The sequence below is a fragment of the Brachyhypopomus gauderio genome, chromosome 1 (genome assembly GCF_052324685.1).
Source record: "Brachyhypopomus gauderio isolate BG-103 chromosome 1, BGAUD_0.2, whole genome shotgun sequence".
In the NCBI taxonomy this organism is placed as follows: domain Eukaryota; kingdom Metazoa; phylum Chordata; class Actinopteri; order Gymnotiformes; family Hypopomidae; genus Brachyhypopomus; species Brachyhypopomus gauderio.
This window is the reverse complement of record NC_135211.1, coordinates 34,148,283-34,163,796: the sequence shown is the minus strand read 5'-3', so window position 1 is coordinate 34,163,796 and position 15,514 is coordinate 34,148,283. Positions and strand designations below refer to the sequence as shown.

General features: G+C 45.7%; 1 protein-coding gene across 2 annotated transcripts in view; it reads right to left on the bottom strand.

The window, feature by feature from the left end:
• fam184b (family with sequence similarity 184 member B) overlaps positions 1-15,514 on the bottom strand; it is a 28,400-nt gene that overhangs the window by 1,231 nt on the left and 11,655 nt on the right. The window contains exons 7-18 of one of the 2 annotated variants that reach the window (XM_077011022.1): positions 15,364-15,459; positions 14,381-14,560; positions 14,002-14,108; positions 13,775-13,892; positions 13,503-13,694; positions 13,207-13,411; positions 12,792-12,922; positions 12,023-12,186; positions 1,463-1,600; positions 984-1,092; positions 779-883; positions 129-409 (exon numbers count right to left, since the gene is read on the bottom strand). In XM_077011022.1, the coding sequence (XP_076867137.1) occupies positions 129-409; positions 779-883; positions 984-1,092; positions 1,463-1,600; positions 12,023-12,186; positions 12,792-12,922; positions 13,207-13,411; positions 13,503-13,694; positions 13,775-13,892; positions 14,002-14,108; positions 14,381-14,560; positions 15,364-15,459 (1,826 nt within the window). The remainder of the gene's footprint in view (positions 1-128; positions 410-778; positions 884-983; positions 1,093-1,462; positions 1,601-12,022; positions 12,187-12,791; positions 12,923-13,206; positions 13,412-13,502; positions 13,695-13,774; positions 13,893-14,001; positions 14,109-14,380; positions 14,561-15,363; positions 15,460-15,514) is intronic. The other variant, XM_077011031.1, reaches the window with a different exon arrangement.

Sequence of the window (15,514 nt, the reverse complement as noted above, 5' to 3'; positions counted from 1 at the left end):
TACAACACAAGCAAACACAGGAGGTCAACGTTACATATTTAACAAGGATGACCTATTGAGCTTTCTTGATTTCAGATGTTAATACTGGTCATTTTAACTACATTTGTGTTGTGGGTGGGTATAATGACCTGATGTGCTGACTGTAATTGTGCTGGAACTGCTGTGGGAGTTCTCGGGTGGGAGAGGGAGCGTGTCTGGTGGCAGCATTACGGCCTTCAAGATGTGAGGAAACAGGAGCTTGTGTCCGTGACATCAAGATCCTCCGACTCCCATGATCCAACCCAGTGAATCCGCAGCTAACTGGTGACTCCACAGGGGGGGATCTGGTGATCTTTGTTGATCCCACTTCTAGCGAGTTGATATTCAGCACGCTGCTAACATGTGCCAGGCTGTCTTCAACAGTCTGCTTCTGGATGCACAACAAAAGTAGATTAACATTTCTTGACTGAGCTTGAGGTCTTCCACAAACAAATCTACAGCAGCTGATGTTTTATGTTTGGCCTCAACAGCCTGTCTAGAGCTGTCTCGGCTGCTCTTGCGGTGTTTGCTGAGCCGTCTCAACAGCCTGTGCGCTGGGTTCATTGAGGTAACTGATGGTTCTTTGCATATGCATATTTGATTCGCTAACATTTTCATTTGGGATTCATATTAAGCAACGCTTCTTTTCACAGGAGGGCTGCGACATTTTTTAGAAACCACATATTACCAGATTGTGAATAGTTACATAGAAGTTTGGTGTGTGGGACATTTGGGTTATGAATAGATTTGTGAGATTAACCTTCAGAGTAGGCGTGAGGCTTCCAAGTCGTGTTCTGGCATCACATGACTTCAGCATTCCATCTCGGCCGAGAGGAGGATGCTGGGACAGCTGATGGAGGTCTTCCTGGAAGACGAATAACAGAATCTAGTTTCTACAGGCAAATAGTGTATAAACCCAAGCCTTGTAGACAAGTGGGTAAAGGTGTTTGACGACTTGTACAAACCACTAGTTTCTTGATAAGCTGGTCTCTGTCAGTCAACTTGTCTTGCAGTTTAGAAATGGTGTGCAGATCCTCAACTCTCCTTCTCCCCTTCTCCTCCCGCTGTCTCAGCCTGCTTACACACACGGCACATTAAGCATGCGCAACAGTAGCACACATGCTGCGTTAATGTAGCTGCGTTCATGTAGTACAATTACACGCTTGCCATCCACTTAATTATACATTCCTTGCAGGTGTGTGGTGAGAATTCGTGTGAAATTTACATTAGCTGTGCTCTGGACTTTCGTTGATTTCTAACCAGGATCATGTTGCCTAGAAATGTCATCTTGAATTTAAATAAACTGGCTGCTAAATGTACCTGCTGCAAATAAAGCTCACAAACTTGTTTGTAGGCTTCAATCTTCTAGTATAGGATGGTGGTGCTCATATTTGAGTGTTGTGTGTGTGTGGTGCATTATTGATGATGTGGGGGTTGTAGGTACTCAGTTTCCAAGGCGACAATGCGGGCCTGAAGTCGTGTCTCGGCAGAGGCGAAGTCTGTCGTTATGGTCTGGACCTCCGTTTGGTGGTCTCGTCTCACCGCAACCGCCTCGCCCTCGTCCTCCCTCTCCTTCCAGGAGCTAAAAAATGTGCACGTTAAAAAATGTCAACATTACTGGTGATTATTGACTATATATTTTGTAAAAATGTTTACCGAAGTGGTGGTTTGGTGTTTGTGTTTTTTTCTGATATTTTTTTTCTTGGGCAAATATCACTTGAGGGTCACTGTGAGTTGGGCAAAATGCTCTTTTATTTTGGTCTTCATCATTGTTTGGTGGGATTCATCTTTATCATCATGCCAGTTTGAATTCATTATCAACATGCCTATAAGCTTATTCACTGGTATCACTGGAGTAGTCAGTAAGATACACACAGCTCAAATACAGTGCAAGATAATATTATCCAGTTATCAGAGTACTATGGGGGCACACTGTTGTACAGTCCCTGACATAAGTTCTGTCGCTTATCCATGTTGTAGAAACAAAAGCTTTAAATTCATCGATTGGTTTTAGAAATGACTCATATTAAAGCTGAAACCCTCCCAAATGAGACTTAATTTCCGAAAATAAATTTGCTTCACTGCAGAAATGAACACAGAAAGGTCAGATTTTGGCAAGACAAAAGTTTTGTCACCTTGTCATATAATGCACCCAATCCTAGTTTACAGCCTCACCTGTGCTCACTAATTGATTGGTTAATTAGTGGGTGTGTATAAAAAGAACTCCAGCACCCCAGACCTTCACTTGCACTGTAACTTGACCTCTGACAACATGCCAAAAATCCATCCTGCGACCAAAGCCTTGATTATCAAGACGTTGAAGACCAAATCCACTGCAGAGGTGGCTGGCACCTTTAATGTGTCTCAGCATCAAGTACAAAGAATTAAAAAAAGATTTGAAGAGACTGGAGATGTTTTTGACAAGCCCAGGGCCGGCAGACCCCACAAGACAACTGCTCGGGAGGAACGTTTGTTGGTTAGAAAATCCAAAGCCAGTCCCTCTTCCACTGCAGCAGAGCTCCACCAGGCCTGGTCACCTCAAGTCCCTGTGTCAACTAGAACAGTTTGTAGGATTCTGTCTCAAAATGGCCTCCATGGTCGAATCAGTGCCCAGAAGCCAGCACTAAACAAAAGGCAGGTAAAAAAACGTGTGGAAAAGTGGCAGAAGATGAATCTTCAGTTGAATTACACCACAGCTGCCGCAAATACTGCAGGAGACCTACTGGATTCACCCAGAAAACAGTCAAGTTTGGTGGTGGAAAGATCATGGTCTAGGTTTACATTCAATATGGGGGTGTGCGAAACATTTGCAAGGTGGAAGGTAGTATCGATAGCCTAAAATATCAAGAAGTATTAGCTACATCTTACATTCCCAATCATAAATTTTGTCAAATTTTGCAGCAGGATGGTGCTTCATCTCATACATCCATCTCTACATCAAAGTTCCTCAAGGCCAGGGCTGGACTGGTAATCTGGCGTACCGGGCATTTGCCCGGTGGGCCGACAGTCCTCAGGGGCGGATAGATTTTTTTTCTTCCCTTTTTTTCGAAGAGACCGGCCCACAATTTAGAGGGGGTGGCCCATTGGCCCATCTTCAATATAGACAGTGGACTGAACCAATCAGGATATAGGACGAAAGCGGCCCCACCCTTTCTCTGCGTGGTCCGCTGTAACTCCCGCTATGTTCAGTGTTGAGTGCGTTGTTAAATGGGCCGCCCAATGGAGGATGGGTTCCCTTTTGAGTCTTGGTCCTCCCGAGGTTTCTTCCTAATCCCCACCCTATAGGGAGTTTTTCCTCGCCACTGTCGCCTTTGGCTTGCTCATTAGGGATCTGGACCCATACGATTGTAAAGCTGCTTTGTGACAACTTGTGTTGTGAAAAGCGCTATATGAATAAATTTGACTTTGACTTTAAAGGAAGGCAGCATGGAGCAACAGAAGCGGCAGAAAGGGGGTGCGGAGAAGTTACGAAGAAATTGAAGAGTCTCAATGTAGATGCTACAAAATGTGTAAAAATCACAGACATGTTCGCTGCTGTAGCCTCCGCATCCTCTGTAGGTGAAGACGGCAGCAGCAGACAGGGAGAGCAGCAGTCAGATGCAGGCTTGTGAAAGAGAAACCGGGGGACAGACTGAGCGGGAAAGTGTAGTACGTAAGCAGATAGTAATGTTAGGATAACACAGGAACTTTATTACATGAGAATGATGAGCAATGGCGATTGATTAGTATCAATATTAATTGGTATTTGCATACTTCCCAAAATCTGGCAGCCACGCGGCCTTATTCTGATAAAATAGCAAATGGTCAAGACAGAAGTGTTGGATGAGCAGGAAGTTTCCATTTTAGGCTATCATAGCAGTTTAGATATTTAGGTTAAAGGTGTGTTGAAAGGTTGCATAGTAGTTTGAATTTGTAGCCTCTATGCCAGGGGTACTCAACTGGCGGACCGCGGTCCGGATCCGGACCCGAACGCAGGCCTGTCCGGACCCAATCTCATTCCTGATTAACTGGATACGGACCAAAACAAAACCGTAGCATTTATTTCAGGGCTATTGAAAAAACACTCCGTCACGAGTGTTACGTTTGCCCCCCCCCCCCCAACAACAAGCCTGCCTGGTTGACTTCGCGTGCGGCGCGAGGGTCCGCGCGGCGAAAATGACGTAATCGCTGTGGCTCAGCGTTTGCGCTAGTGCCTCGCGCGCTGTCGGTTCGAGAGGTCGTGCACCTCTCGAATTTTGTAACTTCGCGCCGCGCTTCAGCGCAATGAACAAAGTCACGTTTTCAGGGTTCATACACCTTTATAAGGTGGAATTAAAGCACTTGTACGTCACTTTCAAGGTCCATTTCAATATTTCCCAGCATGTTAAACATAATTAAGGTAAATATTTATACATATACTCGAAATAATTCGCTTTTTATCACATTATTTAATGGTTGTTTATTTAAAAAACGCCCAATCTTCACGTCTTCACGGTCTCTCATGTTTCGTCCTGGAATTACAAGAGGCTCGTATTTGTTAACCTAACACAAGAGAACTATTCAGTCAGACAGCTATTTGTTGTGAAACCAAGTAAGTTACAATTTCAAGCATTTTAAAGTACTTTAACCTAAATTCCAGCACTTTTCAAACCTGAAACATATAGCAACATTAAAATTGGTCAGGTAAATGTTCATTACCCTGTTTTGAGGGGTGTTTCTACCACATATCGTTTTGGACAAAACGCCTATCGTTTCGGAGAACACTGCAGTGACGCTCGCGAAAGTATAAACGCCTCCACCGTTCCCCCCCCCCCCACCCCGCCAACAACTTACGTTCGCCACCCCCCGCCGCACCGGACCTCAGGTCACAGGTATCTGCCAAAATTGGACCGCGGACAAATTTAGTTGAGTACGCCTGCTCTATGCTGTGGTTCAAAATGTTTTAAAAGGCACTCAAAGTAAAGTTACAGATTTTAAAACTTATAAATGATAAATAAAAGCTTTGCAATTTAAGCATGACTACAGTAAGTGTAAAAAAATATAAAAGTAATATTAGCAAAAGATATGCCCACACTGAATAAGAGTAAAACGGTGTCAAATGCTTTTAAGACATGTTTGCGTTGCATGAATTCATAAAGCAGCTTTGTTTGTACACTGAAAAAAATAAAGCATTGGCTCAATGTAATAAAATTGAATTAACCAATCACAGGAATTTTTTTTTCATTGAATCAATTCAAAAAACTAAATTCATTTAGTCATGAATTAAGTTTTTTGGATTGAGTCAATGAAAAAAAATTTGTGTGATTGATTAATTCAATTTTATTACACTGAGCCAATGCTTTATTTTTTTCAGTGTAGCCAGATACAAATACATGTTATAGCTGTTTAAAGGAGGGAGCACCTTTAACCTGAAGAATTAGAATTGAGCTGTTAAATCGGAGAAATTCAGAAAATACATATTAGAGATGATTTCAATAAAATCATAAAAGTGACTGTAATATAATAATGCTAAGATGACTATGCTAAGATAAGGTGAATCCAATAACTTTTTTTTTTTTTTTATAAATTTTTTATTTTATTTCTTTTCTACGTCGTACCCCACATACATAAATTACAAGTCAGTTGTGCTCCGCTAATTATGAGGGGCCGGTCTATACCAAAAATGCCAGGGCCGATTTTTTGTCCTAGTCCAGCCCTGCTCAAGGCGAAGAAGATCAAGGTGCTCCAGGACTGGCCAGCCCAGTCACCAGACATGAACATCATTGAGCATGTTTTGGGTAAGATGAAAGAGGAAGCTTGGAAGACAAAACCAAAGAATTTTGAACTCTGGGAGGCATGTAAGTCATGGGGCAGTCATGGCCATGGGGCAGTCATGGCCTGATGGTTAGGGAACTGGTCTTGTGACCGGAGGGTCCCGGGTTCGATTCCCAGACCTGAGGCCATGACTGAGGTGCCCCTGAGCAAGGCCCTTAACCCTCAATTGCTCACTTGTATAAAAATGAGATTAAAATGTAAGTCGCTCTAGAGAAGGGTGTCTGCCTAATGCCATAAATGCCATGTAAGACTGCATTCTTTGCTATTCCAATGAATCATTACATTACATTTACATTTATGGCATTTAGCAGACGCTCTTATCCAGAGCGACTTACAAAAGTGCTATGTAGTTGCTTGGAATCTCCAAGGTAGAATAGATAGTCCTGAACACAAGGTACTTTAAGCTGGAAAAACCACTAGACGAAAGAATCATTGTCGAACCGCATGGATGCGGTCCTTCAAGCTTGTGGAAGTCACACAAAATATTAAATGTGGCTCTAATAGCACCACAACATCATACACCAGTGTTTTGAAGCATATATTTGTATATGAAGTGAATTATTTGTTTGATTTTCACCTTAGGCTACTTTCTATGGGCGACAAAATTTTTGTCTTGCCAAAATCTGACGTTTCTGTGTTCATTAAATGATCAATATTTCTGCAATGAAGCAAATTTATTTTCGTAAATTAAATCTCATTTGGGAGGGTTTCAGCTTTCATATGAGTCATTTCTAAAACCAATTGATGAATTTAAAGTCAGGTTATAAGCTTTTGTTTCCACAACATGGATAAGTGACAGAACTTATGTCAGGGACAGTACTACGTATAATTATTGCACCAAAGCAATACATACAGAGAGACTAACGTATTCTGTATAAGGTCATGGTGTCACGGTCACAGCTCCGGACCCTTCCCTGTGGGCGTGCCGTTACGTTGTCTGCGTGTCGTTATGTCCATATTTGTAGTTCCGTGGGTCGTTTGTGAGCGTGTTCGTAGTCGCACCTGTGGCTTGTCTCAAGATCACGAGGGTATGTGTTACCTATATAATGTGGGAATCACCTATATAAGGTCTTGTGCTCGTCTTTGTCTAAAGTTTCGTGTCTGCGTGAGTGTGTGTTGTTTGCTGCTCGCGCTCCACCCAGAGCTTACACGTTTTGCCCAATAAATGTTCTATGTTCACCGTCAACGTCGTGGTGCCTGCCTCCTACACCCGCCGTTACACATGGTCTCATCTTGTATACCATCTAGCAGTGGTAATTGTCTAAGCAGTGTGGTTACAATGAGGCATGGATATGGCACTTTGAAATTGCAGTCCCAGTTTGAATGAAGGAAAATCCTGCAACAAACTATGCTTGACTGGCACATTAGGTGGGTGAGAGCCAGTAGCTTGACAGCTCTAGTTTAAAAAAGTGTCCCGCACTCTGGTTGTGCATGACTAATCTGGTACCAAATGGTAGGGAAGCAAAGCATCTCATACATAAATGTCTTTTACAACTGACACAGCCATCCCAGTGGTTCCCTGGGCGGTTCCGACCAGCCACTGCAAAGCTTCATGGGTTGACAGATGCTCCCTACTGAGGGGTCCAGATCCAGACTGAACGTCCTCACCCTCCTGAGGGAGTGTTGGCACTTGTGGGCCTTGATGAGAGTGGAGGTGGGCAGGACCAAGGAGGTCTTGTGGATCCTGAAGTGCTTGGATGGTGTCACTCCTCTGAAAAGAGGCTCCTTTGATGAAAACGGGCTAACAGTGCCCACACTGTTTCCAAGCTCAATGCTGAGGCACAGATTGTTTTCTGTGTCTCCGTCCATTTGAGTTCCACCTTCTCCTCGTAGGCGGTGCCGGTGGTAGTGCTGCTTGACAGAATCCGTTATGCCCTGTGACGGTCGTGGCTGTACGAGGAGTGAAGCAATGGGCTCAGGACACTTTCCTGCAGGGTCCCTTGAGGTGCAAGACTCAGTCCTGAGCTCACTAGTCCTGGCTGGCCATGATTGGTCAGTGAGCAAGTCCAGAATCCAGTTGCTTGTGGAGTTATGTGATACAGCGGTGTAACGTTCAATAAGTCGGCATCAGTGGGACTTAAAGGAGACGTTGAGTTTCCTCATGTAGGCGTCAGCTCGTCAATCATCAGTGCGAGGTGGCTGACTGTAGTGGGGCAGTTTGTCCAGGAAGAAGATCTGTGAGTTTCTTGAATGCGGGACTGTTTGCCTTTCAAACCACCTTATTATTACAGGACTAAGTATAATGGTCATTTCTAGTCATTTCTAGCATTTATATACAACCAGAACCCTACCAGCATTTTATATGACTAACACACTTTAAACTGCCATGTAATAAAATGGTAAAAAATAAGACAAATAGAAAAAAATTATATTGTTTAGCAGATGCTTGTATCCAGGCCAATTTACCAGTATCTGTATCAGTATGACAGCACATGTGCTCCTGGGGATCCAGTCCCTGACACATGTGCTTCGTGGGGATCCAGTCCCTGACACATGTGCTTCGTGGGGATCCAGTCCCTGACACATGTGCTTCGTGGGGATCCAGTCCCTGACACATGTGCTTCGTGGGGATCCAGTCCCTGACACGTGCTTCGTGGGGATCCAGTCCCTGACACATGTGCTTCGTGGGGATCCAGTCCCTGACACGTGCTTTGTGGGGATCCAGTCCCTGACACGTGCTTCGTGGGGATCCAGTCCCTGACACATGTGCTTCGTGGGGATCCAGTCCCTGACACGTGCTTTGTGGGGATCCAGTCCCTGACACGTGCTTCGTGGGGATCCAGTCCCTGACACATGTGCTTCGTGGGGATCCAGTCCCTGACACGTGCTTCGTGGGGATCCAGTCCCTGACACATGTGCTTCGTGGGGATCCAGTCCCTGACACATGTGCTTCGTGGGGATCCAGTCCCTGACATATGTGCTTTGTGGGGATCCAGTCCCTGACACATGTGCTTCGTGGGGATCCAGTCCCTGACACATGTGCTTCGTGGGGATCCAGTCCCTGACACATGTGCTTCGTGGGGATCCAGTCTTTGACACACATGATGCTGGAAGCACCTTGCCCTGCCTGCTCAGCCAGGCAAGCTACATTGGCATATCATTTATATTTCTCTATGACTATGTCAGCAGAATTTCTCTGACCTCATATCTGCTATATGCTTGCCTGTGTGGAGGTTTATGCTGTTACTGGAAATGTGTTTTCCTGCCTGCGGAAACAAGGCAGCAGTGTGTTAAATGTGAAATTGTGCCATTTTTAGCAATGATAAAAGTCCTTATTGCCCCTGAAACAAAGGTGATAACTGATTGATTAATGAATAAATGATAAAACATGGGTAAAAAAGTATTGATAGATAACTGATAGATCATCTTCACACGTCAAATCTTAAATCTGGTTTTGGCTTTTTTAAAATCAGTTAATTTGTCATAGGATGTCATAGAATGTAATGATTCCAGTCGCAGCTCTAGTGTTCTAGGTGCCACAGATTTTCCATCTATCCTTTGCCTAGAACTCGGGTATGGTCAGTGAACTAACAGAGATTACAAAATCCAGGAAAATAAATCTGAGGACCAGGATAGAAAGAAATAACCTACTTTTGACAAACATTGAAACTTTCCAACTCTAATGCGACACCGACCCATCTCAAACTTAGGCACATTGCAATATTTAATGCTAGCAATTGAGTTCTTGGCAAGCCAGACTCTTCTAAAATCAGATCATTCGTCTCACTTATCAAAGCTCGGACAGAATTGATGCCATTTTAGCCAGCCAACGGCTTGTGTAAGCACAGTTCATTCTGCCAACACTGGACACTAGATATGTTGGGGTAGCTGACCAATGCTGAGCTGATTATATAGCCATGTAAAGTTTACAAGGTGCGACTTAATGCTGACTGAATGATGAATACAAGGAATCAAGTGCTATTTCTATAGATTAATCGAATATGTATTTGTTGGGACATATATCTGTGAACTGGTACCTCTAATTTAAAAGTTCAGCTTAAAATAGCAATACAGTGTGTGTGTGTGTGTGTGTGTGTGAGTGAGAGAGAGAGAGAGAGAGAGAGAGAGTGAGAGAGAGAGAGAATGGTTCCATGACCAGATAGAAAAGCTTTACTAATGTTTAATTGGTTTTCATTGCATTAATTGGATTCTCATGGGGTTTGTTCTACTTGTATTATATTAAGTGTGACATTAGAAGAGTTATTAAAACAGACCTCTTTCAATATTACAAAGATTGTGTAGTCTTTATTATACCTACTACTAACATTAATGGCCAAACCTAATGAATTTATTAATCCAAATGATATTAACTTTAATAATTAACAATTAATAATTAACAAGCTAAATCCGCACTGATATGTTTCAGCCACACCAACAGGTGTCTAAATTCCAAGTACATAGCCATGCAATCTCCACAGACAAGCGCTGGTAATACACCGGGAGTCATGCTGAAGAGCTTGGGGATAACGTGCCTCCTTAACCACAAGTTAGTGTGTGTTGTTATTGTGAAATGGAAGCATATAGGAACAGCTGCAGCTCAGCCAAGAAGCAGCAGAATGTGGAGAGTCACAGGGCTGATGTAGGTGAGTGACGTGGAGAGTCACAGGACTGATGTAGGTGAGTGACGTAGAGAGTCACAGGGCTGATGTAGGTGAGTGACGTGGAGAGTCACAGGGCTGATGTAGGTGAGTGACGTAGAGAGTCACAGGGCTGAGGCAGGTGAGTGACGTAGAGAGTCACAGGGTTGATGTAGGTGAGTGACGTAGAGTCACAGGGCTGATGTAGGTGAGTGACGTAGAGAGTCACAGGGCTGATGTAGGTGAGTGACGTAGACAGTCACAGGGCTGATGTAGGTGAGTGACGTAGAGAGTCACAGGGCTGATGTAGGTGAGTGACGTGGAGAGTCACAGGGCTGATGTAGGTGAGTGACGTAGAGAGTCACAGGGCTGATGTAGGTGAGTGACGTGGAGAGTCACAGGGCTGATGTAGGTGAGTGACGTAGAGAGTCACAGGGCTGATGTAGGTGAGTGACGTGGAGAGTCACAGGGCTGATGTAGGTGAATGACGTAGAGAGTCACAGGGCTGATGTAGGTGAGTGACGTAGAGAGTCACAGGGCTGATGTAGGTGAGTGACGTAGAGAGTCACAGGGCTGATGTAGGTGAATGACGTAGAGAGTCACAGGGCTGATGTAGGTGAATGACGTAGAGAGTCACAGGGCTGATGTAGGTGAGTGACGTAGAGAGTCACAGGGCTGATGTAGGTGAGTGACGTAGAGAGTCACAGGGCTGATGTAGGTGAGTGACGTAGAGAGTCACAGGGCTGATGTAGGTGAGTGACGTAGAGAGTCACAGGGCTGAGGCAGGTGAGTGACGTAGCACGTCGTTTCTGCCCATGTTCTCTACCGCATCCCTTGCGGTAGAGGCAGGTGAGTGACAGGGAGAGTCACAGGGCTGAGGCAGGTGAGTGACGTAGAGAGTCACAGGGCTGAGGCAGGTGAGTGACGTAGAGAGTCACAGGGCTGATGTAGGTGAGTGACGTAGAGAGTCACAGGGCTGAGGCAGGTGAGTGACGTAGAGAGTCACAGGGCTGATGTAGGTGAGTGACGTAGAGAGTCACAGGGCTGAGGCAGGTGAGTGACATGGAGAGTCACAGGGTTGAGGCACCTCACCTGGGCTCTGAGGAAGTGGAAACACGTTCTTTGGAGCAATGAATATCCTTTACTTACAGTATGTGGCAAGTTGATGGGCAAATCTGGTTTTGCTGGATGCTAGAAGTTCTTCTGTCTTCTGGAACGCTAAGTAGTGAAGTTTGGTGGTGGTGGGAGGGGGGGGGGGATAATGATCTGGTGCGATGGTCTATTATTCAGGGTTCGGCCTGGACCCTTAAGTTCCAGTGAAGGGTAATGTTAATGCTGCAGCAGATAAATACTTGTTAGACAAATATGCTTCTGACTTTGGGACAGCTGTTTGGGGAAGGCCCTGCCTCAACACCTTTCCACAGATTCTCCAAAGCCTGTGGAAAAGCTTTCCAGAAGACTGGAGGCCGTTATAATCACAAGGGAGGGAAAACTCCATATTGACGCCCATGGTTTTGGAAATAGGATGTCCAACAGAACTGTAAAATCGACTACGAATTCCTGCTAAGCACTGTATTAACTGATGTCATTTGGTGCACTCTTATTGTAAGTAACACCATTTTGATCAGTCTGACCTTCTGTCCGGGAGTTTGCGGTCGACGCTGGCCGCTCTCTCGGCTCTGAGCGTGCTCAGTCGTTCCCTCAGCTCCTCGTTCTCCCTCTTCAGCTCCTGCACCTCGCCGCCCCTCTCGTCCAGCTGACGCTCCAGCGACTGCAGCCGGTTCTGCTGCTTCAGATCCTGGTGGAACGGGAGGCAGAAAGGGGCGGGGCAGGGGGCTGGGTTATCCCTCGTATAGATCTGATCCACTGGCGCGTGGGTCGATTATGCGCCAGAGGGGCTGTTTTGTGAGGAAGACGTGTTCTACAGCCACACCTAACAGGCTGTCGCATATTTTACAGCCAACTGAAGGCTGTGTTCCGCCTCTCTTAGCACCGCCATTCTGAAGTCAGATGATTGACTGTCCTGCTCCCTTTTAGTCTGTTGGTGATGGCAGCCTTCACTGGCCCCTTTCATTAGTGACCTGTTTTTGGCCAAATGTCCTGTACTGGCTGGGCGCATTTTAGCATATATTGATGCTCTATATGCACCTTCAAGTGCTGTGAAGTCTTTATGCAAACACTCATGATTATAGCATATACATAAATGCAACATTGTGCAGATGAGACAAATTACTGTGAGTCAGTTAACTTCTGACAATAAGAAGTGACTGAAGAATGATTTGCTAGTCCGTAAGTTCAGCTGAGTAGGTGTAGCTAAGTGCCATCTCCTTGTATGCTGGTGGTGAATGCCAGTCTGACAGGATCATTGTTGGGAGCGTGTGGGCTAGCGTGTCAGAACTTCACCTGTTGCAGGGCCACCATTTGTGTGTGCGTTTGCAGTTCATTCTGCAGGTCCTCAATCTGCTGCATGTGCCTCTGTGTGACTTGCTTCACCCACTCGGTGTGCTGCTGGGTAAGCTCTGCTTTCTGCTTCTCTACACACACACACACACACACACACACACACACACACACACACACACACACACACACACACACACACACACACACACACACACACACACACACACACGCAGAGACGACACACCAGACACTTTAAAAAGGAAACGGTATGTATTATATATCAGGTCATTTATATCTGCAGTTGCCATTTGTCTGTGCACTACTTTGCTGAAGTCTGATGTCTATTTTTAACAACCTCTGAGTCTAGATGAGGATTCTCAGTGGGTATGGCGTGTCTGTGTATTGTTTGGGTTACCGAGCTGAAGTTTGTGCTGTGTGTGGAGACGCTGTCTCTCCACCTGTAGCTCCTCACTGGCGCGCGCCTCCATCACCTGCAGGACGCGCTGGTGGTTCAGGTTCTCCGCCCGCAACAGCTCCTCCTCCCGCTGCGACCAATCGCACGCCTCCCTCCCGGTGTCGACGCTCGTTGCCTCCTCATCCTCATCTTCCTCCTGCACGACCTGACACAACACACACACACACACACGATGCACAGAGTCGCGCAGGCGTGCTCAGCATTAGTGGCAGGTGTGCGTTGGTGCACGCATTGACCTGTAACTGCTGTTTCTTCATCAGCCGCTCCTTCTCTTGGACGGTGCAGTTGAGCTGTGCTCGCAGCGATCTGTTCATCTCTCTGGTCTTCTGAATCTCCTGCTTCATTCGCTCCATCTCCCCACTGCCGGGGCCGCCTTCTCTCTCCCTCTCCCCGGCCCCCTTTTCGGAGAGGGCTCGGTTCTCCTCCAGCTGGGGATGCAGAAAGGTGGAGGTTCAAAAAGAATAAGCGAACGTGTGTGTGTGTGTGTGTGTGTGTGAGTATGTGCGACCTGTGTCTGTAGCTCTTCCAGCTTGTGCTGCCAGTGATGGTTAAGGTCTCTGATCTCCTTCTCTCTTTCTTTCTGAACATCTGCTACATGATCCGAGAAGTTCTTCTCAAACTGCAGCCTGCGCACATTCATATACACACATATCCATATATAGGATAATTTCTTACATCATATTTCCCATTCAAACAATATATAATGTACAAAAATGTACGGGTCCTTCTACAGACCTGATCCTCTCCTCCATGCTGTGGTTGGCCTGCTGTAGAATCTCCCTCTCTTTCTTCAGACTGGAGATCTCTGCTTGCAGGTTTTCCTTCTGCAGAGCAAAGTCCCTCTAGAGGATCGGGCAGGTTAGTTAATGGGGCAATCGTGGTCTAGGGTGGGTGTATGCCAGCCTCTCTCTCTCTCTCTCTCTCTCTCTCTCTCTCTCTCTCTCTCTCTCTCTCTCTCTCTCTCTCTCTTTCCATTCCTCTGAGCAGTACAGATATGCTGAAGTCCGCAAGTCCTGTACTGGCCTTAGAGACTCCTAGGGCCGTGCACGTGCATGGGCAGGCGTGCATGTGCACGTGCGCGCTCACGTGCGTGCTCACGTGCGTGCTTGCGTACCTGCGTTTGCTCAAGGTTGTGGTGTGTGCCCTCTAGCTCGGTCCTCAGTCTTTCACACTGTGGGCCGCACGTGGGGCCGGCCTCCTCCTTCTCCCGCTGTGCCTCCCTCTCCGCCTCCCTCCTCCGCATCTCCTCCCTCTCCTCCTCCAGCGATTGGATCACTTCCTGCAGTTTTCTGATCTGCGTGAGAAGCATTGCGAGGCACGCCTCATGAAAGCGATGAAACCCGATGCGTGCATGGGCCTGGGTGCTGCGTATTGATCCGGGGTGATCTGAGTAGCAGTTCTTTACGCTCTAGGAATGACACGTTTTATATATTCGTGTTTACTTATAGCCATGATGCTTTTCCGTTTTCAACAGTCAAAGATTTTTCCACTAGGTTTAAGACGTTTTCATTTGCTGCAGTGTGAATGTACAATGGTTCTGTGCTTTTTTCTTCAATTTTTTTTTCCATATTTGACATGCTTTATTGCTTTATGTAGATGCAGTACTGTAGCTGTTTAATGGCGCTATATAAATATTCTGATTCTGATCTGCACATTAACGCATATTTTGCTACTGAAGCACCTATCAGCAGTCAGGGTTTTTCAGAAAGTAGGACAGTAAGATTAAATGCATATTATGCTTTATTATTCTGTAATGTCTTGGTCCAACATAGTTGGAAGAGTTATTGCCAAGAATGCTTTGCAGGTAATGCTATAAGAATTATTATATTATGTCTCATGATAATGTATTAGATTCACAGATTCGGAGACTGCCCTGCTATTAGGTAGACTAATGGAGTTATAAATTTCTTTTTAATGGAGCTTCTTGCATATATCTGGGATGCCTTAATACATCCATGTCGGACCTTTTTCTCAGCAAGAGGAGAATTCTACTGGATTACAAAACACAGCAATGTGGCATCACCTACATATGATGAACATGACAGTTGTTCTGTATGATAAAATCATATTCCATACACTTCACAATGTTCCATTCACCTCTGTGATGGACACCTGCATTTGCATGCGGAGCTCCTCCCCCTCTGTCTCCAGGTGCCGCCTCTCCTCCTCGGCAGCCCTCCTCTGTTCCTCGGCCTATGGAGGCGGGTCAAATGTCAAGACACTCGGTGAGGGCGTCGGCCCTCCCATT